The following is a 26,536-nucleotide window of genomic DNA, read 5'->3' as shown; positions in this document are numbered from 1 at the left end:
TAAAGAGGTTTTAATAATAATATCCATAAACTTTTCTATACATCACTCTATTAAATTCATATGCGAAACGGTTTGAATCAATTTTTAAAGGTACCTTTTGAGATGCACAATGCTTTTTTTGAAACCCCCATTTTAAGATAATATTTCAGCTACTAGGGCGAGCTACGTTATCTAAAATCATAAAAATATTTAGGGCTGTGCCGATATTTATAGGATAGGATCATCACCGATATTTAGTTTTTTCAAAAAAGCGGATCGGGCCGATCTTTACCGATCCGATATTTTATGTTTCTTTAGTATTTTATAAATAATTTCATAATAATAAATTAATGAAAGGAACTAATATAAAATTTATCTGTTGTAATGTTTAGTTTAAAATTTTACACTATTTTTTGTTATATTATCTGCAAAAAGGAAAGGATTTTAAAACTCAGGTCACCAAATATTTTAAAATATTAACTTAATAAAAAAAATAAAATACACTTATCATTGGTGAAGGTAAGTTGACTTTTTTTTAGAGTAGAAAATATTGATATATTTATGACATTGATTCAAAGAGAGATGGTAAATAAAAATCAATATAAATATTGGATCGGTATCGAATTGGTTTTTGTAATATTGGAAAATATCGGATCGGTGAAAAATTTGTGGATAGGCACAGCTTTAAAAATATTAAATATATTTTTATTCAATGCGATTTACTAAACTATACAAGTTATAGAATTTATATTTGAAACAGGAATTAATCATATATGACATTTTTTACCAATGTTAGGAATTAATCATATATGACATTTATTATTTTTATATTTACCAATGTTATGAATTAATCATATATGACATTTATTATTTTTATATTTACAAATGTTAAATTTTTTTTTTCAAGATATATTTAATATTATGACTATTTTCTATAAACTCCAATTTTATTCCTACTACTCGTTGCTATTTTTCTAATAATTTCTTCATTAATTAGCGCAGCTGCTGTATTCTCTCAAAAAATATAGCAAATAATGTATAAGGAAATGTATAGATACCTATATATACGAATGTATTAAAATAAAAGGCTTTTTAATCGTTCAAAACCATTTTAAAGGCAGATATATCCTAAGAATAATAAATTTTATAATATTTTTTGAAAATTCACATATTAACTCTAAAATCAATCGAATTGCCTTGAAATATTTTAAACAATAAAAAGCCTTTTATTGTATGAAAGTGCGAGATCATGTACAACTTTATCTGAAGAAACCCATTCAATTGGGATATAAATCTTGGATTTTGGTTACTTCCGTCTATATAGAGGAAAAAGAGAGCAATTATAAATATGAATGTTAGTTTATGGAACGAAACGCCTTATGAACCTTAATCAATATATTTTAAAAAATTAAGCATTTATGTCCGCTATATATAGTTTGAAATGGGTTAAATGATGAATTATAGGAAATAAATGGTAAACTCATGAGAATGAGATAAAGTTTAGATTACTAGAAGGTTAATTTTTCCCATTTGCCCTAACTATAAATTTAGTATAATACACATTTGAATTATATCTAAATTGGGAGAAAAATTATGCAGTGAATATCTTTATAAAAATACCCATGGCTCGCCTTTCTATATCCATTGCCAATCGTTGGCTTAGAATTGAATTGCGAAATAGATTTTGTTTGTTTTCCTAGCATTGTGGATAGGAAGAGCTTTTGTTGATAATGCAGGTATTCTAATTTTTGTATGCATATTTCTAGCACTGTACTTATCATGGTCACGAGAGGTTTTTCACGTATACTAGCTGTGGTGAATTCGAAATTGAAGAGTAGATAAGAAAGTATAGAGCTACAAGCATCGCTTAACTATTTATATAACAAAATTTATGATTGTTTATTTTACATTAACATTAGTATAATTTTATAAATATATAAAAGTTTGAAATGACTTGATCATCAAAAAAATAGTTCTCAAAATCGATTGATATATTTAGACTCCATATTTTATTAGAATTAGCAATACAGCCTTATTTAAAAAATATCATGATGCTTAGCTATTATACCGTCAAAACAACAAACTGCACCGCAGTCAATAATTTTATAAATTTCCATGTCGCCCATCTCTAAGAGCGGTATTAATATAATTTTAAAAGAAAGTATAGATTTTTCAACCATAATTTTCTGGGAAGCTTAGAAGGATTTAGTAAGTAATAGCTTTTATAAGCTTATCACTTGCATATGGGCTGTGAGAAAATTAGTTTCGAATTAATTAGTATAGGGTATACAACCTGAAAATACCAAAGGTTTATGACTAAAAAGGCATTCAATCCATATAGAAATTACCGGAGAACAAGGATTTTGTAATCTTGAAATTATGATATCTAAAACCAAGCCGCATTTAGCGTGATGCCCATCTCCTATGCCCTTATTCAGGAAACCTTGAAGGTATACAAGTTTTAACCTTTGGCAAAAATTGATATCCTTGACCCTGTTAAACAAACAATATTTTAAAATTTTATTATAATTTTAAAGGTTATTTTATATTGCATACATGTACATTCAGAGTTGGGCAATGTAAACACTTGTATCTAAGAAACAATCCTTTTGTATCTTGTACTCAGTAGCTTATTGATAATTTTAATAAAAAATTAGTATCTGTATCAAAAATCCTTTATTCTTGTATCTTCTTGACGAAAGATACAGATTCTTTTTAATATTCATGTTTAAAATTTTACATATCACAGTATATATCTTAGTTATTCGGAAATCTTGAATTAATTTCCTTATTTTTTTCCGCCATATTTTTTATAAATTGATAACCAAATTAGCTGGAAAATATACAACTCATATTAAGATAGATAGATAAAAAATAACAACACCAAAACGGAATAAGTAAGGATTATTTTTATGTATATATGTAACTCGATAGAATATAATTACCAATTTTATGTAATATTTTTTAATTTGTATTAACACTTATAGTAGTGAAGAAGAAGGTAATGAAATTTAAATTATGGAAATAAGTTCCCCTGAATAAAATCCCAATTTTAAAATTTTGATAAACATATTAAAGTATTTTATTATATGTGGTTTAAAAATTCAAATTTACACTATTGTCTACCTTTATAAAAGTTGCCCAAGAAGTGATATGAGCAAAAGATTTTAATATTTTTATATATGAATAAATGAGGCTTTTTTGGCATCAATATAACATCCATATTTTAAGAACTTATAGATTGAGTCGGGTGATAAAAAAAATACTTTCAAAATATATTATTAATAAAAGCCCTAAATGTAGTACTAAAGTATATAATCAAGCTCAAACTATAACACCAATAGATTTAAAATCTAATAAAGAAAATGATGAATTTTTGTATTGGTAAAAAATTTTGCTGAGTTCAATAATACAAATAACATTGAACTGGGGTTTTAAATTATATTAAAGAAAGTCGAAATACATTATAAATGCATTATTATCCTTCCATTAAGGAAATTTTTTAAAAATATAATACTGCAATACCTTCATCAGTGCCAAATGAAAGGTTATTTTGTTTTGGCACAATGTTAGATAAATTATTTGAAAAATTTGATTATCTTATAAAATAATGAATCTATTTTAAATACTCTTTTGCAAATTATTATTTCAACTCCCATTAAAAATACTAGTCTCCCTTCCCTATCTATGCTAAGAATGGGCTAATACTAATATTAAAATGCCTGATTAATATATTTAACTCATCATTAAATATTTTATTAATTATTGTAAACATAGTTTTAATATGCGTATGTTATGTTCTTTACAAATAAATAATAAAAACTGAATTTTATAAAATATTTTAATTTAATTGGTAATGATTTAAAAGTAACTTGTATTTAAGATACTCTAATTTAGAAAAAGATACAAGTATCTTATATCTTTTTGATATTTTGAAAAAGATTAGTATCTGTATCTAAAATACATTTTCTTATAAAGAATCTTTATCTCTATCTAGATTCTTTATCTCTATCTAGATTCTTTTTCCGGATGACCTGCCCAACTCTGTATACATTATACAATATATTGAGGCTTCAAATGATATTAACCCTATCTTCTTTATAAATGAAACAATCAAAATTAAATGAATTTCAATAACTATAAATTAATGAAAGACTAAAAATATAATATGAAAAGTTTACATTCGAAGTAATAATTAATAACGTTAATCATAAAAATGTAAAAAATGGAAACCGTTTAACAACTAGGTTCTCGGAATCGTTAATCATTGGCTTGCTATCTTCCTCTTTTTCCTTAGCTAGAGTCTCTATTATGCCTTCCTCTTCAAAATTCCGTTCCAGAATATTTAAAATGGTCAACAAATGAATGAGCTTGCAAGTCCTTAATATTGGTCCAATTGCAATATCTGTTTAAAAAAAATTAGTTTGTAAATATTATTTGACGTAAAAAAATAAACGGTTATCAGTTACCTCCTATAGGTATAACTATATCACCATTATTCCCAATTATGCAGTTTACGGTAGAATTGGATTGAGGCATATGAACTTCTAAAATAAAACAAAATGTAACTGATAATTAAAGCTTCAGTTAAGTATCGCGTCTATTGGACTGGAATCGACGGACGATACAATATAATATTGCGATACAAGGATCGATGATATCGCGATATAAGGATATAATATAGATATAAGGTTCATCCAGACTGTATCGCGATATAAACGAATTGTAGGAATATTGCTTATATCGGAAATCCTTTAAAAAATGAGTATCGATATCAAAATACTTTTGCTGTTGCCTTAGAATTATTCTAAAATAATAGTAGCATAAAATCTTAAATAAAAAACCAAATGTGGCTTGCATCTCATTATCGATATCGTTATTCAAATGCCAAATGTGAGCGTGCGAGAGAAGAGATATCAAAATTTTCTTTTCGTAAATCATTTTAGACCTTTTACGAATTGGGGACGATGCATTGTAATACAATTGATTTAAATCGGGCAATGGAAAAGACTTTTTATTTATTTTTTCAAGTAATATAAGAATAAGGTTAATACCAAATCTAAACTTAACATTTTAAAAATATTCATTATGATAAATGGCGTTGGCGGACTGGCAGGTCAAGAGGTCCGTGAGATGTATTTAATAGACCCCCTCCCTATTTAAAGAACTTAGCCTCGAACCAAGCTTTAGAGTTATTATTGTTTATTTATTCAAAAAGTTGTTCAATTTATAGTTTATTATAAATGTATGCCATAAATGAAAGTTTATCGTTCCCTGTAATCTGGTATAGAATAAGATCATCGTCGCTTTTACGAATTATAAAAAGCAATGTAAGATGATAATGTCAAGAAAGGCACTCGATAGTAAAAACTTGCTTCATTTTCTTATATGAACAGTACAACGCAATATTGGCGGTATACAGGGTTGTACATTTGACCGATCAAATAAGTATGGTCAAATATGGTCAAATTCAAATAAATATTTATCAAGACAATATTAATTCATTTTATTATAATAGTAAAAATGTATGTATATTAAATTGTATTTTTCTAAATTCTATAATTAATGTTTAGCTCTCCATGATAGAGCTTTGTTCTAATTTATATTATCTTATCACTTTCTTTAACATTTGTTAATCAATCTTAGTTTATGATATACTCTTACCAATTTTCTGGTTGTCGAGATCTTTAATTGGATTTCTGAGACACTTCTCTTAGCATTCAAGGTGAACAAAGCCCATTCCAACCACTTGAACCCGAAATCTGATTGTTTTTTAAAGTTACTGCTTTCCACATATTTTGGCTAATAAATATACCGCCGCTTTTACTTCTGAAATTTATGATATCACTTAAAATATTTTGATGATCATCACTTTGTAAAACGACTAATTTTTGTATTATATCATATGCGTCATGTTACATTATAGGAATTAATAAATTAAAATATTTTGGTTATTGAATAGTAAGTTTTAATTTATGTAACGTACATTCATTCTGTTTATTCAAATTATATTTTTTATTTTTAGTTTTACCTTTTATTTTTATAACTTAACCCTTTTAATATTGTATTCTAATTTTAGTTTATAAAAATTTATATATAGGTTGTTATTATTCTGTAAAAGTTAGTTATTGATTTATCATTCTTCACTTATTTTTATATCCAATTTGATGAACTATTATTTCTCATTAATCACAACTTACTGATGATAATAACAATTTTGAAAAATGATAATAATAACAACTGCATTACAAGCAAGCTATATGAAGTCACGATTTATAAGGACAACTTACGATAAGGATATCAAGCTCACGATTTAAACAAAAACGTGCAAAAACGAACAAACCAACGATTTGGACAAGCCAACGATTAGTGACTTATGCAACATTGACAACCAAAACGATAAACCACTTGAACAACAAACTCTCTATGACTTCTTAGATGAAATTATGGGAAGGCTTGTAGAAGAGGGAGAATGTTACATTAGAGGAATTAATAAATTAAAATATTTTGGTTATTTAATAGTAAGTTTTAATTTATGTAACGTACATTCATTCTGTTTATTCAAATTATATTTTTTATTTTTAGTTTTACCTTTTATTTTTAGTTTTACCTTTTATTTTTATAACTTAACCTTTTTAATATTGTATTCTAATTTTAGTTTATGTAAATATATATATAGGTTGTTATTATTCTGTAAAAGTTAGTTATATTAAATAAAATAAATTATTTATTATAGGCTCGTCCTTCTTTCTCTTCACGTCATCAAACTCAATCCCCTTATATTGGGGATCCAATAAATAATCAGCAGTGCAGTGTGAACACGTGTATTTGGATTGTTTTCTTTTTCAAACGTAAATATTTTTTCTTCAGGTTGGTATATAAAATCATGGACTTGATTGTATTATGTGTTTTCTAAATATAGCATCTGGTTTTTACTATAACCAGGGTCAATAAGATAGCTAAATGTTTATGAATAGTTTAAAATTTTAAATTTTTTGTCCAAAATATCATTTAATATATTAATGTAAATGTTTATGAATAATTTTTAATTTTTTGTCCAAAATATCATTTAATATATTATTGGTAATTTCTCTCGGACAAATATCCAACTTCTTCAACAATTGCTTTCTTGCATATTTGTATTTGCTCATTACATTTTATTCATGGCCTATATTGTATGAATAATTGTACATAATGTAAAACAAATTGGAAATTAATAATTTTCTCAAACCATGCATAAGTAAAATTATTATATTTATTTATATATTTAGATCCAATCAAATTAATAATGAGAAAAATTCTTTTTTTTTTATATTTCAAATTGAAAATTTAATATTTTAATACGAAAATTTAATATTTTTATATAAAATTATATTTAAATCGATGCCTTGATGATACAAATATATTTTTAAATAATTTGTACTTGCCAACCCTGATTTCAATATCTGAAATAGAAAAGCTTTGGAAAAATTGAGGAAGTTAAGCGACTTAGGCGATACATTTAGCGCAAAGAGGCGTTGACTTGATAGTGACTGCAAGGATAAAATAGGCTTAGAAAAAATTCAGAGATGGCTTCAATTTTAGAGGATAAAAATCTTCTTCTATCGAATGAAAAAGTTTATACAAGCCGTGTGATAAGTTGTCTAATGGGCAGCGAAACAGGGGGCAATTAAAGCGACACACGAAGTCAAGGAGATGAGAAAAGCTAGATGGATATGTGGGGTATATGAGAGAGAAAAAACAAGCAAAGAACTGATAAAAAATTGGTATAGAAGCGATAGGTGATTACGTGAGAAAGAATAGGTTGAGGTAGTTTGGGCATGTTAACCGAAGACAGAGGACGATGGATAAATATTAAAGTTGAGGGAATATGACTCATAGGCGACCAAAGACAAGCTAAATAGTAGTGGTAGATAATGATATGAAAATATTAGGTTTCCAGGCCGTGGAAAGGAGAAAAAGATTAGAAGAGTTACCTAGCTAAATATGAAAAAGGGCCACTGGAAGAATATATCATTTTAACCATTTAATAATTGAATTAAGAGATGGAATAAAAAATATATACAATAACTAACTATAGATAAAAAATGCAAGATAGCTAAAAATTTCTCATCAAATTCATATATGCAAATATATTTCTATATGTGTATATTATATAAAGTTATATTTTCACAAATATGGAACGAAAAAGAAAATCTAATCAAGTGAATGAAAAAATAAATCAAAGTATTTTTTTGTGGATAACGAGTCTCGTGTCTAATCATTATCCTTACTCTGTAATGAATAGTGAAAACTGAAAGACGAAAACTTTCCATATTGTACACTCTAAAAGAATAGTTTTTTAAGAGCCATCAAAATCGGCATTTTTAAGAGGCCCCATGGGACTTGCCTTAATAGTGTATGACCAGTCAGTCCCTGGGCGTATTATAAAGTAAAGCTAAGTAATATTTAGTGCTAAAAAAAGTTTCATTCTGCACAAATAATTAGTGTTTTAAATAGCTCGATTTGAGCCGATTTTTTAAAACTGCTAACTATAGGCTAGGCCTAGAGATTTCGCTAATAGATGTCCAAACCTTTGTACCGCTTATGAGCAAAATCTTCAGGCGTGTATGCTATTTTTCTGAATAAAATATTGACTTAGCCGTTTTTCCAAATGGTGCCGTTTAACAAGACTCCAAATAATGTTTAGGTATGCCGAGCATGCAATGGATTTTCCATAGCAAGCAGTAATAAAAATACTGGGTTTGACAGAAGGACATTATTAAAACTTACTTTCGTTTGCCTTTCTATTTCCAATAATCGTATTCTTAAAATTGGCTCTGTATTAACTAATATAAGGAGTTTTGGCCTATTAAAATAATAAGAATTAATATGTATACATTTCTCTGGGAAGCTTGGCGGTAAATTTGTCTACGTTGATCTTGCAAGATGCTATTATTAGGGCGCTTAGCGGGAGATTGGGGTGAGATAACTGGTGATAATTCCTCTAGTTTGTGTTCTGTTTTTTTATCCTGGGGGAGAGGTCCGCAAAAAATTCCTTATCATTTTTAAATGTCGCCGATTTATTCAGGATTATTTAAAAAAATAAATTTATAGGCTACAATTGAGTCATTTTAAAATTCATACCATGTTTATGAGGTAGATATCATTGTTAATATGAAAAATATTTTTAAAACCCTTATTTTAATTAATTTAAAAATTATTCGTTATTGCATTTTATTTAAATAGTTTCCGAAAGAAGTGTTTATTTAGCTATATATTTAATAGAAATTTTCATGAAAAACTTATCATAATTGAATAAAACTAAATTGTAGTAAGCAAACTTGCAAAGAACTCTAAATCATATAAAGCTATCTGATATGGAGCATAAGGATGGGTTCTGTGCATTGGAAGAAGTGTAAGTAATGGGTTCGTAAGTTTTGCAAAGTTAGACATTTTCGGTGAATTTGAATGCATGGCTATCATATTATTTGCTGAGATTTGGGTTTTATGATTTTCTAAGAGATAATTTATATCGTTACTCCAAATGAAACGTCTTTTATTTCCTTTTTATAATAGACATAAAATTAATTTTAAAAATAAACAACATTACATTAGATGTGGAATAAAATAAGGTATAATATTTTCTATGTGTTTACGCCTGATAAGATTTCTGGGGAATAATGGCCATATTATATGATCACGTAATTTGGTATATATTTGTTCGGAATTCAAACCAGTGACGCAACGATCTAAAAGACCTATAAAAATTATAATATTTTCAATTATAATAATATAATACGGTTTCCAGATGTTCAAATTTATTTGGAATCGCCATAATTTATGCTTAAAAAAAAGTATGTGGATACATATTTTTATTATGAATTATAAATATTCAAAATTTAATTCTCATGTAAAACACCAGTAAAATTATTATTTGCAAGGATTGATTTTATTAATTCTCAATACTTTCGGTTTTCAAGTTTTAATTTCGGGTATATGCGAGAAATTATTTAATTTAAAATGTTTATTGGTTTTTGATCTTTTCGGCAATTAGTATTTTAAATTTATGGTCACGTGGGAAACAAATTATTTATTCTATTTTATTTATAGTAATACTATTTATTAATTTGTTTCTAATATATGAGAAATATATAATTGTATAAAACTAAAAAACATTACATGAAACTATATTTAAAAATAAAGAATAAAAAAATTTTCGTACTTTTAAGAAAAACATACTTGGGTTTTTAAAAGGGAACAATTGTTAAATTAAATTGTTTATTTGTATGTTCTGCAAGGAATAAGAATCCCTAGGTAAGTGTTGTAATTTAATTTTGTGAGCTAAATTTTAAAAAAAAACCAAAGGTGATAAAAACAAACTGTCCGTTGGTGGGAGTTGTAAGTGTCGAAAATATGAAATTGCTGAGGCTTTTGTATTTGTTTATTTTTTAGTCTCGGCTAGAGTAAGCAAGTTACTATTTATAATGATGAGACACGTGTATAATCCCAAATAAGGGATTTACCCATAGCCCAGAGGATAGTGGTGCGAAAGTCTGCTCTTAGGCCGTCATGTTGAAAGATTGCAAAGGTTCTAGATATTAGGTATGCGAGCCTTTTTTTAAAGGGGGCTTAATAATTTATTTATCGAAGAGTATCGTTAATGTCGACCTTGACTTTTAATGCAATAAAGGTCATGTCTTCTCTTGGCATTTTAGGAGGTTGCAGTTCATGCAATGATAAGACTGAACTAAGTCGTATCCGAGTCTATATCCTAAGGTCACTTTTAGTTGTTCATTGGTTAAGAGATTTCCCAGATTTTTGCTCTGTAAGGCTTCCAGCCATTCGTAGCCTCCAATTTTATATTCGTAAGAGTTGGATGTCCTCAAGAGATGAGGAGAAAGATAAATTTAAAAGTTTTTGATATTAGGGGTGAATAAATTGCTTTGAAACATAGAAAAATTGAATCCATAATGATGATTAAATTTCAACATTAATGTTCCGTCCAAAGGAGCCAGTTGCAAAAATTAAAAATTATTAGGGAACCCCTTCTCATAATTTGAGGCCTCCTGAAGTGCCTATATTTGCAAAAAATTTGGGCCCAGTGTCTGCTACCATCTGATTGTATCGTGTAAAATATTTTTATTTTACTATTTAGTTAAGAATATAGATGCATTATAAATTTTTCCTTGTGTTTTAAATAAGATGCCATTCAAATTTTGATGTTAATTTTTTTTATATTTTAACCATTTTTGAAAAATATCTTATAATTTTATATCTATCTTTCGTTTTTTTCTTAGGGAAAGTAAAAATAATAATTCGATGTCTGATTGTCTCTAAAACAATGAGAAAATAGTATAGGATATTTTTTTAAAAATAATGAGATGTTATCAAATAAATAACAAGTAGGCAATAGAAATCTTGCCAGTAGTTCAAAAAATTCATTTTTCAATTTTACATAGTAATTTAGATAATTAAATTATGCATTTCTTCTTTTTATTTACATCGATGATATGGATTCAATTTTGAAAAAATTTTAAAACCTATAATGACTATGAGTATTTTCATTTAATAAAAAATATATTTACTCACAATTATGCTATATAAAATAATATAAAACATTTTGATAGTTTCAAAAATTTAGAAAATAAATTATATTGAAAGATATATTTGGGTATAAATAAAAAAATTAAACGATTAAATCATATGGTCATGATTCATGAACTAACAAAACAAGTTAATAAAAGGTGTATATTTTAAAATACAATTACCATCCTGCCAAACGTATAAATCCCCATTCAAACAACCAATCACGATATAACCTTTTGAACCGAGCCATATGACATAATTAATGGGTGAGGACATTTGTGACGATATCGTTGTGCAAGACTTTTGAAGTAAGTTGAGAATTGATAAGGTATTGTCACCGGCGATCGAGAGTATGAGATTATTGTATTTGTGCTGATGAATTTAGTCAATTTTATTTAAAATCATTTGATATCATCTGTTTTTAACTACTATAGAATTTGTCTGTTTTTATAAGGTAAATCAAATTACAAAAATTAATCGTTTTTCAGTTTTATAAAGTTGTAAAAAAAAGATTAGACAAACTAGCATCTAAGATATTGCGCAGTAATTAAAAGGATAAATTTTAATATAAAAAATAAAGATTATAATTTAAAAAAAATAATAAACCATGTTATAAGACAAGGGTAAGACGATTAAATCCCGAATATTGCTAGAAGAAGTATGAGGAGAGAACGTGTGAATCAGGGAAAATATATTTAGATCCCAGAGACATATGGTGGAATGGCGTTGGGCCGATAATAAATAAGACGAATCGTAAGTGGGATTTTCGGAATGAGGGTACTTCAAATAAGTTATTGAAGCATTGGATTTGTGACTAAGGAATTGGCATTTAGAAAATTGACCTGTAATAAAAGTGGATAAGAATTAATAAAGAATAAAATAGTTAACTTACGAATATACAACTTCGATAATTGTGATACAAAATAATAAAGTACTGGTGCCGTGGCCTTTTTGAGCTCGCTATAAATATTAAACCCTTTAGGCAGGCCCAGCGGCTTCTTCCACGGCTAGAATACGATGCAGGACCTTCAATAAAATCTCGGGTGGGGAGGTAGGTAATAAGAAATATTTTTAGATAATTGAGGCCCCTCTCCATCCTTGTGTTTATGTGTTTATTTCTCACTCAATGAAATATGGTAATAAATTTTACATTTTACCACTTAATTTTGTAATCTTCTTGGTGATCTCAATTATATGCTATAATATAATATTTCTTCTTGCAATAAATTTATTTCATTTATTTTCAGTTTTTTATTTGTCTTATTTTTATGAATTGTCATATTTCTTTTCACAATTATTATTATAAAATGCATGTGATGTCCTCTATCTTATATCAGTAATAATTTTTTAAGCTGGTAAAAAATTTCGGCGGGAGAGGGGGGGGAATCGTCAGTGGTTTGGGCTTAGAAGTCGCTGAGCCGGCCTAAATGATAAGTAGAAGTCACCTCACCACTGTTCTAAACTAAAATACATAGTACTTAAGATTGTGAAATATCATTTCAAACTTGTCACCTAAAGTACAATTTCAAACTTTAAGCAAATCAATTCAAATCTGTAAAGGATTACTTGAAAAATTAAAAGGTATTTAAAATATGTAAAATAATGAGTTTAAAATAATTAAAATGTGAGATGATACATTAAAGGGGAAAAATAATTTGAATCATAAAAAAAGACATTTAAAATTAATAATGACGAGTATTTATAAATAAAATAAAGATAGGAATATTCAGATTTACTTAGATAGTTGGAGAAGCTTTCTAAAATACCCAAGGAAGCACGTTGGAGGATAAAAATTTTGCCGATCGAAGTACCGTATAGATAGTAATCATGAAATGGAAGATATAACGATGAGGTTATTTTACATTCAAAATCGCATATTTTTTTCTAAAATGATTATTTTGAGCCATAAAATTTATATTATATTGTTTATAATTTTTAAACTGATTGGTGATAAATGACAACCAGTCTGAAAAATGCCCAATAAGAGGAACGCTGCAGGGTTATATTTTTTTAATTATAATTATAAATTAATTATTATAAAAAAATTGATATTTTATTTTTTCGACCAATCAAATTTTTCAGATCCGTCATTGTCTAGCTTTTAAGTTATGTTAATGAAAATATATTGTACTAAGTTTTTATAAAGTTCACTAGTGGGCTTGAACAAACTGTCCCAATAATCTTCAAGAGAATATTCAAACGCAGGTAAATGAGCTTAAGTTTATGTAATTTTATTTAAAATATATAAAAATTTTAGCTGATAATAACTAGTAAGTAGTGATGCAAAATCGTTCCATTTGAGCCGATTTTAAAAACGATTAACTCGCCAGAAAAATATTGCTTCGAGATTTCGCTAATAGATGTTCAAACCCTTGTGCTATATCTATGAGCAAAATCTTCCGCCTTGCGTAAAATTTTTCTGGATAAAATACTGAGTTAGCCGTTTTTAAATCGGATCAAATGAAGCGATTTTACTAGTAAGGGTTAATGATCCGGTTTCAGGTTTAGACCGCATAGATTTTCAACATTTATTGTCAGCTGGGATTTTAAAAACCTAGCCGAATTATTTTAAAGTCTCCTGCTTTTAAAGCTTTAAATTTTTGGTCGCTTGATAATCGTCAAGCGGGAAAAGTAAAAAAAATCCAAAAAATAATCATGTGTACAGAATTTATCTGATTGTATATAATGATTCAAAGATTTAGAGCGTCGATTACTTTTTTATATAAATTGTTTTTTACTTAATAATTGTTCCGATTTTAAAAGATATTTTGTGATTTCGTAAATATTCCAACATAAAAACCCGTTTTCCATGGAACAAAAAAGAAAGTTTGATCTGTAAAGATATTTCGGATTTAGCAATGGCTTTTTTTATAAAATAAAATAATATTTTATATCGATTATCTTTAAAATAAATAAACGCATTTAAAAAACATTTAAAATAATTTTAAGTTTACCTTTCTCTTCCCAACTTCAAATATACCCTTAAGCTCCAAATTGCAGCGCAAATCTAGTAAATCCATGCTTTCCATAAATAATTATTTATTAAATAGAAAAAATATATCTATTGTATGTATAAGAGTGACTATCTCAATATAAAAAAAACTATTGTAATTGTAGTAATTTTACAGTTATCTTCTTCCTGTTCCCAAAGTGATTTCCATAATATTTTAGTTTAAAAATGCGATTTTTAATTTTATTTAATTGTCTTTTAAGATAATAAAAAGAATTCATCAAATTAATAAGTTAACATAGCTAAAAATCAATCCTAAAATATTAAAAACCTTTATTCCATTTTAAAAAAAATTAAGGCTGTAAATTTCTTAATTAAAATTATTAACAATATTTGGGAGGAAAAATTTCTCCTATAAAATAATCGTGCAATAACATTTGGAATTCTAACTCCTCCACGATCAATCATAAAAAAAAATATTTTGGCTCCTTATTAAGTAAATAGATGAGGACATAAAAAAATGGCCCTAACTCAAATTAAAGCAAAAATGGAAATAGAATATAATAATCATGCGGCTGAGGGGCTAAATTATAATAAATTGAGAATATAAACAACAAAAAAAATTAGAAAATCATTAATAACCAAAAAAGAATTTAATGTTTAGAGAAGGATATTAAAAAATCTTATTTTATTTTTGTGCTTTTGTGCATTAAATTTTAAATCCACCCTAGATTTTTGTCATTTTATGTAATCTTATTGTAATTAAAATTATATTATTTAAATTAAATCAATACATATGGTTCGGTTAAAAATGTTTTTAAAAACCTATTCGGAACATTTTGTAGAAACTAATTATGTTCGAAACGAGACATTAAAAAATCAATAAACATTTAATTTAAAAAACACAAAAAAAATGATAATCAATTTAATTTTTTTTTTCTTTTTAAATGAATAGCTACATTTCTATATATATCTAATCTATATTAGGGATGCACCGATATTTTTTATTGAATCGGATCGGGTCGATATTTCATGTTTTTAAAATCGGTTATCGGCCCATATAAAATTTTCCGATCTGATCTGATTTTGGATTCAATATAAACTATAACTGATCATTATAATATATTTAAATGACTTGTGTTATGGTATAGTTAAATTATAGATGTTATACTATTAAAAAGTATATGAGATGAGTAATCTGTATGTAGTGATGCAAAATCGCTCCATTTGAGCAAATTTTTAAAAACGGTTAACTCAATATTATAGTCAGTAAAATATTGCCTAAGCCTCGAGATTTCGCATATAGATGTCCAAACCTTAACTATGATAAAATGTTTAGGCTTGCGTAATATTTTTCTAGATAAAATACTGAGATAGCAGTTTTTAAAAATCTAAATGGAGCGATTTTGCAAATTCTTTAAAAATTAAAACGATTAGTATGTTTACAGAATACAAAATCAGATATGATATCGGATCGTTAATCGGCCGATATCAATGTAATATCGAATCGGTCTCCAAAAATTGGTATCGGTTCAACCCTAGTCTATATTTATAATGAATGAAATATAAATTCTAACTTGAGTGGGATCATTCGAAACATGTAAGCTTTTACATTTTCAGTCCATACCAAAATATAATTTTTGTTTATGAAAACTCCTCCGCACCATTTTTCGGAAGAAAAACTGTCTAGGTGACACAATTTGGTAAAAGTTGCCACGTTGTATAACTAAAATTATCGGTTGAAATTTGAAAGAAAGCGTGAATGAATGAAAACCTGAAATACAGTAGCGGTTACCATCAAAAATATTTTAGGATTCTCGTGGCAATAAGTTATGCATTTACAATTTATCAATTCTGTTGACTTGGCTTCATTTTCATATAGATTTTCGAGGGATGACTAAGATTAAAAAAATGAGTTTCAATTTACATTTTTTTTAGTAATAATTAATATAACCGATATATTTTCTTTGGATAAGGTCCATAATTTCACGCATCCAGTTAGACTGATGCCTATGATCACATCTATATTATTCAAATAATAATCATTTTAAAATCATGAATTTATTTATCTTAAAAAAATTTTGTTCCTCTTTTTTACAAAAAATAGATATAATAATAACATAATATTGAGAAATCGGTGGTATTAACTTTTAACTTGAGCAAAATACTAAATAGGACTCCTTAAGCACGCCATGATAATAAAGCCACTTCATCAATTGATATTTTGTGCAAATAATTAAGAAAATATTAAATATTTTAATATAATCATTAATAATTAAAATTTTCTGCCTTCTATTATACTAATCGTAGGATATTAGAGTTCATTATAATTTTTATATTATAGGTGTTCGTAAGGGGGTTTTAGTTTGTAAAAAATACATTAATAAAATACCCGAAAAATAGAATTGCATCCCATAAATGAAAGAATATTGTTAAATTTTTAAATGATAAAGAAATTAGGATAACTTTAAATTGCTTTAAAGTTAACATTAATTATACCAAAAAAAATTTATTTACCGATTTTTAAAAGCACTAATTAATCGAGATAATGATTTTTTTTCTCAATAGCAAAACTGTATAATATATGGGTATTAAATTATGTTTCATTAAAAAAATGAGGTTGACTATATTTATTTTCTACTAAAACGTTAAAATTATATTGCAAAAATGAAGTATAGCTAGCGTAGCTTCCAAAATATTAACAATAAAAAAATGTATTATCAAAGAATTTTATTGTATTTTATATTCCGGGATGGAAAATCAATAAAATTAAGTTGATCTGTTATATATTTTTTTTTAAAAAAAGTCCGAGCTATAATAATATATTATTTATTGCATGAGTTTAAATGGATAATAAATATTTTAGAATTGTATGAATGCTATGCCACTAACGAATAGCTCACCTGAGGAGATTGTATGAGCTGTCATTTATGTGAACTTTTTTGGTGCTCATTTTAAGATTGAGCTAATTTGATTAAAATATGCATGGTATATTAGCTAATCTTTCAAACTATCCTCAAAAAAAGGCCTAGCTAAAATAGGAAATATTTTAAGCGCATGCACTCAAATTAAACATGATGAACAACAAACTCCCCTTCCCCTCCTTAATGAAGTAACGAAAAAAGGCGATTTTTTAATATACGGAAGATAAAATCAATAAATTATTTAAGTTAATCAATTATTTTGTAAATAATATTTACTTAAATAAATTTGGTCCTTGTATAAGAAAAAAAAATTAATAAAAGTTTAGATAAACAATTATAATTAAATAAATAGCAATTATAAAAAATAAATTTTGATGAAGTTAAATTTGTCCTCTAACTCTATATATATTTAATGATTGACAAATTTAAAAATAATTTTACCTTAGTTTGAATAAAATTTAAAAATTAGAGATATACTAGATCCAATTTTTTCACTGGTATCTGTGCCAGCACCAGATCATATTTTTAAGAAATTGTCTAACTAGACCTGTTACGGTACTCCAGATTTTCTTAAAAATATTTATCAACTTTTTATACATAGAATGGAAATATAAAAATATTGTTGGGCAAAAATCATGATTAATTACAAGAGCAATCCTAATGAAGTATACTATCCATGACAGAGAATTTCGAGATATTGTTAAAAGTGCATTTCCATAAGGAGCATTGAGCCCTTTTAGTAATTTAAATTATAAATCTGCAAAGCCCAAATAGTCCAAACGGACTTTGGGCAAGGCTTATTTTTCTTAAAAAAATCAGGCCCGGATATCATTCAATTTTGTGAAATAAATAGATATATTTTAAAATTTTTGTAAGAACCTAAGCGCCAATATTTTTATAATTAAAAAAAAACATTAGATTCTCATAAATAAATAAATTCAGGCAGGGCGGAAATAATTATTTTAACTTTACTATAGACTTTTCGGGATAAATAAATAAAAATTCGTTAAGGATCAGGCAGGACAAATATTTTTTTAAAAAAAATTTTGCACCGAGCCTTAAAAATTAGGCGTGATGCAGATCACTAATTTAAATATTGTTACATCTTTTTTATAGCTATTTATGTTTTTGTTTTACAGTATTTTTTTTAAAAAAATGAGTTATATTTTTTAGAATTTTTATATAATAATATTAATTTTAAATAGTACTATTCAAAAACAAATATGAATCAAATGCATTATTTGTGTTTGAGTCGTTTAAATGAATCAAACAAATAATTTAATATTCGTTATCATACGAATAATAAAATTTATTTATTTTCCTAAAATATTATAAAATCTTCTCCGTGGCGATCTCCAGGTTTACCCAGGATGGCCAGTTTTCCCTCTGATTTAATCATTATGAAATTTTGTAGCAAGGTTTTTACAATCGGATGCCGTTCCTGACATCAACCCCTTAGCAAAAATGATTATATGGTGATAAAGACTTCTAAATCCTAAAATTTATCATATCAAATTCATATAATATTCGAATTATTCAGATAATTTGTATTATTAGAAGCAAATAATTGTTTATTCATGAACAAAACATATTTCAATGGATTTCTTTAAAAATTTTGAAACAATAAATTTCAGACCAGACGTACCATTTGCACAGCTCGGCCCGGATTTTTTTATAAAAAAATTTTTTGGCCCAACCCGGCGAGTTTTATATTTTCAGGCCCGGCCGAATTTTTTTTTTTTAAATATTCACAGCCCAGCATTATTACATTTATTACTATTTTATAGCTAAATGGCGATTTAAACTATTCGGTTTTAAAATATACGGCCCGACCCGTATTTTTAAAAATAATTTTGGTTCGAGCTTGATCGGGCCTAATATTTTTTGAAAAATTTTGGGCATGGCCAGTCGGGCTTAAATTTTTAAATATGATATTACATTTTGTCAAATAAATTGATATATTTTTAAATTCAACAAGAAACAAGGTGCTATATTTTTATTTGTAGAATACTTTTTTATACAATCAAAAAAATATATAATTTTTATATATTTAAATAAAATAAATTGGAGCCGAGCTGACAAATAATTTTTATTTCGGGTCAGGCTTGGGACAAATAAAAAAAATTCACACAGGCCGGACAAATTTTTTTAAAAATATTTTGAGCCAGGGTGGAAAAATTAGTCCAGGTGCAGATCAGTATCAGGTATATTTAAAAAAATTAAAATACAACCTGGCACACTGATAAATTTATTTATCAAAAAAAATAATTAAACTTACCATAATGTTTAACAAAGGAATAAATATAGACATTAGATATAGTCAAATAAAAAATAATTGCATGGTTATAAAAAATTCAAAGTATTAAATATTACTCACAAAACAATCGATTTGTAGATTTTCGAATTGTATAATTGTATTATTTAGTGATCTGCATCGGGCCTAATTTTTCAAGCCCGGCCCGCCATAAATTATTTTTATAAAGTTTTGCCGGCCCGGCCCGAATTTATTTAAATATAGAAATTAATTTTTATAATTACTCAAAATAAACGGTATATGTTATATGGCGTCTACTTTCTATAAATAAAATCACATATTTTTATTTTACATAAAAAATTCAACATAATTGATAAATTTAGATATATTTAAAAAAATTTAAGGCCCGACCCGGCCCGGCCTTACTTTTGCAGATCTCTAGTATTATTCATAATTTTGAATCAAACAATTTTTTTCAGATACCCTGAACTCTCGTATTTTGGCTGTACCTGAACGGACCCTTTTTAAAAGTAGAGGGTTCAAGGGTTCTAGGTGTCATAAAAATTTTTAAAAATAAAAATATTTTTCTAAAAAATAATATAAATTTTTTTTGTGGAATCATTTATTTTATCTTCGCGTTTTTCTTTCAACTTTCTTCCTGGACTTCCATTTTATTTAAAGATTGATATCATAAATTATTTTCTAGTGCAGGTAATAATATTTTATTATGTAAATTTATTAATATGCTATGTTAAAGAAATACGTTGATTATTTTGAAAGTGAATTATTTTGTAGTGCAAGTAAATAATATTTTAATTTAAATGATAATGCACAAAGCATTGGTCCTCAATTTGTATGATGCTAGAACGATCATTAAGTTTAATAGATTTCTGTAGATTTTATTATAGGAGCAAGTGAAGCATTTTGCTGGAAGATGATTGGTGCCAAATAAAGGACCTTACTAGTGTATTAGTTTCTTTAAAAATAACAATATTAAGAATACAATCAGAACAATTATGTTTATTTGATTTTTATGGCTTATGTATTAGATGCCGTTTAGATTTAGAAAAATTTAAAGTCTTTTTTATATGAAATATTAGAAAACATTAAAATTCGAGAGCAACAATATTTGCAAAATAGTGTTGCATACGTTTCTATATATTTAGATACTCGATATCAAGTTTTATTAAGTATTGAGCAAAAACAAATGGCTAAAGACCATCTTAAGGATGGTATACGTAAAACTCCATTATTTACAATATATTGGAGGCTATGACAATACCTACTGGTTGTAGTGATAATAATAATTATGATAGCAACATTGATGATCTTGAAATTTTACTTTTAGATAGAGAAAATAAAATCAAATTATCAGATAGAAAGGAGGATCAAAAAATGCCTATTGCATCTTTAATAGAAAAGTTCTCAGAAGTTAAGAGAATCAATAAGGATAAAAATATTCTAAAATTCTGGAAAAAAATTCTTCACTGGCTGTACCAGCGACACAAATACAATAATTTTATAAAGATAATTATCTATTTTAGGTAAGGGTAGATGTGAATTTTCATCTTTGAAATATATATTGTCTAATTTAAGTGGAAGTCTCAAGGATGATATTTTAGAAGATATTATGATTGTGCATTGAATAAAACATTTAAAATATAAATTACATTTGTAAATTATGAATATGTATATATTGAAGTATAATAATAAATGAATGAAATTTTTATTTTATTTTTGAGTCATTATTTTTATGTTCCCTGAACCCAAACCCTAGACCCAGGTCTTTTTTGAATTTTATTCCAGTACCCGAACCTGGACCCTTTTTTTGTCAAAGGGTTCACATTCCTAGTGTAAACTAGTATAAAATAACATATATATATAGAAATAAAATTTAAATAAAAACATTTTTAAATAAACATTAAAAATAGTCATTTTCCTCTAGTGATGGCGAGGAATCTTTAGATGATTTAAAATTAAATCATAAAATTTCAAAGCTGAATTTTTGTTTGATGAATAAAGCTTTAATTGTTGTTTTAAGGCTCTTTTGGCTTATTAGTTTGATTAAGGATTTAACCTCATTTTCAAATGGGCAGTTTGTTAGTACCACAATGGGTATGAAGATATTGTTGTTGGCTAGAAGTGAATATTTTTGTGATTTCCATTATACCCAATGGATCTTCATATTTTTACAAATCAAATAATTCTATGTATATATGAGTAATAAAACATTATTTAACTAATATAAATCAAATACTTCATTTTAGGTAAGTTGAAAGTATGTGAATAAATTTTACATTAAATTTTAATCAAGATAGTATTATTAAAAAATTTTATAAAAGCTGGCAAGATAAATAAGATCCAGGCTTGGTCTAGCACATCTCTATTTAAAATAAAGCAAGATTGATAACCTAATTCGGTGGCAGTATTATGTAAAAAACAAAAGGATGTTATCCAATTAGGAGTAAATTTTGAGCATAATTTAAATAGTTGCAATAAAGATATTGCATCCAAAACTTTAATATCAGGATATGTTCCAATACAATATAAATATGTTGAATTAGTATTTAATGTTGATTTATTTGAATAAGGGTAATGAATAGGTTTATTGGCCTAGTAAAAAAACATTAAATATTATATATTTTTTTAAGTAAATACTTTAATTGATATATTAACTTCAGGATAATTAACAGAATTTATTGTATGCCCATTTTCATAATCATAAAGATTTACATTACTACAAAAAATGAATTAAATAAATCAAAATAGAATTTTATACCCATTTTCACAACAAGATACTAAATATTTTAAGTTATTAACTTGATAAGTTTCTAAACATTTTATACCCACATTTGAAGGATTGTGAAAAAACAAAATAGGTATGATCTAAAAATTATTTGTACTATTGGCTTAAATATTTTAAAACCTTGGAAAAGTTTTCATTGCATAACCAAAGAATAATGTCTCCATTTAAGGATCCCGTAATTATATATAAATTATCATGTGAAGATGTTAATGCTGTAATATCATGATAAGGACTTTGAGAAGACCAAAATGCATGTGATTGTCTTAACGCTATATCGATCATGAAATTTAAATAGTGTGCTTGGCATAAAATATTTTCATATGATTTTTGGTGGTGACCAACATTGAACAATGAAAAATTAAAAAAAGATGACAGGTGATTGATAGTGAATGAATAGGAAATGCGTTTGTAGTTGTTCAATGATATAATCATGGGAATCATTCCCACCCCCACGACCAATGATGCATTGGATAAATCAAGCTATAACACAACAAACAACAGAGCAATTACGTATGATTAAGAAAAAATGGGCAGCAACAGCTTAATGAAAATTATGTATGATCAAGAAAAAATATGCAACTTCCTGGAACAGAAAAAAGAAAATTTAATGAAAATAAATAATAATTTTTATATTTCTTTTTGATCATTTAATAGTTATGCACACATTTATTTTAATTATATTTATTATATAAACGTAAATTGATTTTTTTATCCCAGTTTGATTTCTCAAGAAAGGGGGCGTGTTATATCTGTTGATATATAATTGACATTTATGGATGTCAATTGATTTCGAATAAGAGATATATATAACATTTTTATTATCTTTGATCTTTTTAATATAATATCATGTGACATTATGATTATAGTTATATATTTGTGAAATTAAAAATTAGCAATAGAGAATCATTATTAATTTTTTTTAGAAATTTAATAAATACAACAAGTATTAATATTAATTTCCTTAGGGAAACGAATTTTAAAAAAATGGAATTAAATCTTTGGAAAAAAATCTCATAAAATCTATATTATAATTTTCCGATGTCCTCACTACGTCATCGCTACGTCATGTCATCGCTACGTCATGTCATCGCTACGTCATGTCATCGCTACGTCATGTCATCGGTACGTACTTATTTTTATTTTTTTATTGATTTTATTTTATTTTTTTTATAGAAAATATTTTTAGACATGAAGCCCAATAAAATCTACCAAATGCAAAATAAATTATTCATCTATATATACTAAAAAGGCTTATACTTTTCATTTTAGAATACTTAGCTTATGATGGATGATATTCCCACTATTTCTAGAGAGGTTAACCTAATATTGACTCCTCTTCAGGTTTAATACATTAATCTATTTTTTATTTATTCTTTTGTTTTTATTTTAGATAACAAGCCATGTCCCAACCTCACTTAATGATTGTACAGGTGGTATATTGACTCCTCATCAGGTTCAATGCATTTATTTTTTTTATTTATTCTTCTGTTTTTATTTTAGGTAACAAGCCATGTCCTAACCTCAGTTAATGGTTGTACATGTGGTGATTTATCCATCATTAATAAAAGAAAAAGATGGCAGATCAATCAAAAAAAGAAACACACTAGGGATAGCGAGGCCCTACAAAATCTAACAACTCAAAATAAAGTTAGCCTTATATATATATTTTTTTATACTCTTTTACATTATAGAATACATCTATTTTAGTTTCTGATAATGTCCCAACTATTTCTAGGGAGTTGAACCTAATATTGACTCCTCTTCAGGTTTATTGCATTTATATTCTTTATATTATTCTTTGTTTTTATTTTAGATAACAAGCCCTGTCTTACCCATATTTAATGATTGTACAAGTGGTATATTGACTCCTCATCAAGTTCAATGCATTTATTTTTTTTATTTATTCTTTTGTTTCTATTTTAGATAACAAGCCATGTCCTAACCTCAGTTAATGATTGTACAGGTGGTGATTCTGTCATTAATAAAAGAAAAAGATGGCAGATCAATCAAAAAAAGAAACGCACTAGGGATAGCAGGACCTACAAAATAGAACATTCTCTTATTTATCAAGTATAATTTTTCTCAAAATTATATTGGGATTTTTTAATGTTAAATGTTAGTCTTATGTTATTATTTTTATAAAGTAATATATTTTACCTGTAGAATAATTGGTAAATTAGAGATTTCCTCTTCATTAATTATAAATTTTGGGCTTGGTTTCAAAATTATTAGGGAAGGTGGGTTAGAGAAATTCTTTTTAAATATTAAGATCTTGGATGCTTTTTTCTTGAACCTATATTGGGAATTTCTAAATTATTAGGGAAGGTGGGCTTGAGAAAATCTTTTTAAATATTAATATCTTGGATGCTTGGATATTTTATCCAGATATTGTAGGCTTGAACCTATATTGGGATTTTTTAATGTTAAAGGTTAGTTTGGATGCTTGGATATTTTTTCCAGATATTGTAGGCTTGAACCTATATTGGGATTTTTTAATGTTAAATGTTAGTCTTATTTAATATCTATGGGCTTGGTTTCAAAATTATTAGGGAAGGTGGATTAGAGAAATTCTTTTTAAATATTAAGATCTTGGATGCTTTTATCTTGAACCTTTATTGGGATTTTTTAATGTTAAATGTTAGTCTTGGATGCTTGGATATTTTTTCCATGTTAAATGTTAGTCTTATGTTATTCTTTTTATAAAGTAATATATTTTACCTGTTTACTAATTGGTAAATCAGATATTTCCTCTTCATTATTTATAAAATTAATATCTCTGGGCTTGATTTCAAAATTATTAGGGAAGGTTGGCTTGAGAAAATCTTTTTAAATATTAAGATCTTGGATGCTTGGATATTTTATCCAGTTTAACCTATATTGGGATTTTTATTATTAAATGTTCGTCTTGGATGCTTGGATATTTTTTCCAGATATTGTAGGGTAGAACCTATATTAGGATTTTTTTAATGTTAAATGTTAGTCTTATGTTATAAATTTAATATCTCTGGGCTTGATTTCAAAATTATTAAGGAAGGTGGGCTTGAGATATTCTTTTTAAATATTAATATCTTGGATGCTTGGATCATTACATTTATCATGTTATTTTTTAACTTTTAGAATATCATAATAGACTTGATTAGTCCCCCAAAAATTTTATTTGATGATAGCCCTCCAACTTATTAGAAATATGCATCTAATATTGACCATTCTACCGGTTTTAGATTATTTTAATGTTAGTTTAATTTCAACAATAGTATATTTATATTTTTGCCTGATTTCTTTATTTGTCTAGAACCCTAATCCCTCACATTGCTACCAAACATGATGAATCTTTTATTAAAGATAAGCAAAGAAAAAAATGGCGATTCAACAACCGCCTTACCCGTTCTAGAGTTACTGGTGGCCAAGATAATAAGGCACTGTGAACTCCTCTGGAGGTTTATTTTGTTTTTTATCTAATGTTTTATATCTATATGTTTATTTTATACACCCAGTTGCCTCCAAATGATATTTCTATCACCACTACCACAATCCCTATGCCACCTCTGCTTAATTTTTAACAAATAAAAGCATTTAATTCCACTATCATTTACCTCATTAGGAGTTATCATAAATAATACTTTATCCGATTCCCTGAGGAACTTTCATGAATATTTAGAGAGATGTTCAAACGTGAATGTGTAGTGCGGCCAATTTCATTAACATTATTAATGGGAAAATATGCGGTAGTTTTGTCATGGCCTTTATAACAATACTTACGACCGTTTTATGGTTGAGTTGACAATGTCGTTCATGATTCTTTTTTAGAGGGGGATACCAAAACTGACACTTTGGCAGAAATATCATTTTGCGTTCTTTTTTTACCAGTAGCCCAGGGCCTCAGCTTTATCAGGACGCAATGGGTGTTGTACACTGCTTTGGTATTCCGTCATTATTCATTACTTTCACCTACAACCCTAAATGGGATGATATTATACATTAATTTTTCCTTCTGCAGACGACTGAAAGGATTTGCTCTTAATTTTACCAGACACACAGAGTAATAATTATTCCTC

At 26.7% G+C, this 26,536-nt stretch overlaps 2 protein-coding genes across 2 annotated transcripts in view; one reads left to right on the top strand and one right to left on the bottom strand.

Annotated features, from left to right (window-relative positions):
• Positions 1-22,763, bottom strand: part of LOC135928717 (WD repeat-containing protein 7-like) — a 33,289-nt gene extending 10,526 nt beyond the window's left edge. The window contains exons 1-21 of the mRNA XM_065465173.1: positions 22,602-22,763; positions 22,455-22,561; positions 22,334-22,412; positions 22,087-22,288; positions 16,452-16,519; positions 16,272-16,394; positions 16,075-16,223; positions 14,502-14,568; positions 14,286-14,409; positions 13,679-13,761; positions 13,284-13,431; positions 12,154-12,389; positions 11,730-11,919; positions 9,618-9,719; positions 9,303-9,524; positions 8,859-9,016; positions 4,824-4,989; positions 4,449-4,526; positions 4,213-4,384; positions 2,328-2,472; positions 1,600-1,850 (exon numbers count right to left, since the gene is read on the bottom strand). Of these exons, the coding sequence (XP_065321245.1) occupies positions 1,600-1,850; positions 2,328-2,472; positions 4,213-4,384; positions 4,449-4,526; positions 4,824-4,989; positions 8,859-9,016; positions 9,303-9,524; positions 9,618-9,719; positions 11,730-11,919; positions 12,154-12,389; positions 13,284-13,431; positions 13,679-13,761; positions 14,286-14,409; positions 14,502-14,568; positions 16,075-16,223; positions 16,272-16,394; positions 16,452-16,519; positions 22,087-22,288; positions 22,334-22,412; positions 22,455-22,561; positions 22,602-22,763 (3,032 nt within the window). The remainder of the gene's footprint in view (positions 1-1,599; positions 1,851-2,327; positions 2,473-4,212; positions 4,385-4,448; positions 4,527-4,823; positions 4,990-8,858; positions 9,017-9,302; positions 9,525-9,617; positions 9,720-11,729; positions 11,920-12,153; positions 12,390-13,283; positions 13,432-13,678; positions 13,762-14,285; positions 14,410-14,501; positions 14,569-16,074; positions 16,224-16,271; positions 16,395-16,451; positions 16,520-22,086; positions 22,289-22,333; positions 22,413-22,454; positions 22,562-22,601) is intronic.
• Positions 22,764-23,739: 976 nt separating this feature from the next.
• Positions 23,740-26,098, top strand: LOC135928955 (uncharacterized). The gene is made up of 8 exons (XM_065465414.1): positions 23,740-23,822; positions 23,872-23,934; positions 23,982-24,128; positions 24,173-24,247; positions 24,295-24,357; positions 24,405-24,551; positions 25,774-25,918; positions 25,976-26,098. The coding sequence occupies exons 1-7, from the start codon at positions 23,763-23,765 to the stop codon at positions 25,804-25,806; spliced, it is 588 nt and encodes a 195-aa protein (XP_065321486.1). The 5' UTR covers positions 23,740-23,762; the 3' UTR covers positions 25,807-25,918; positions 25,976-26,098.
• Positions 26,099-26,536: the final 438 nt, after the last annotated feature.

The sequence above is a fragment of the Gordionus sp. m RMFG-2023 genome, chromosome 4 (genome assembly GCF_954871325.1).
Source record: "Gordionus sp. m RMFG-2023 chromosome 4, tfGorSpeb1-WG-v2, whole genome shotgun sequence".
Classification (NCBI taxonomy): domain Eukaryota; kingdom Metazoa; phylum Nematomorpha; class Gordioida; order Chordodea; family Parachordodidae; genus Gordionus; species Gordionus sp. m RMFG-2023.
The sequence above is the reverse complement of the archived record's forward strand: the minus strand, read 5'-3'. Positions and strand labels throughout refer to the sequence as shown.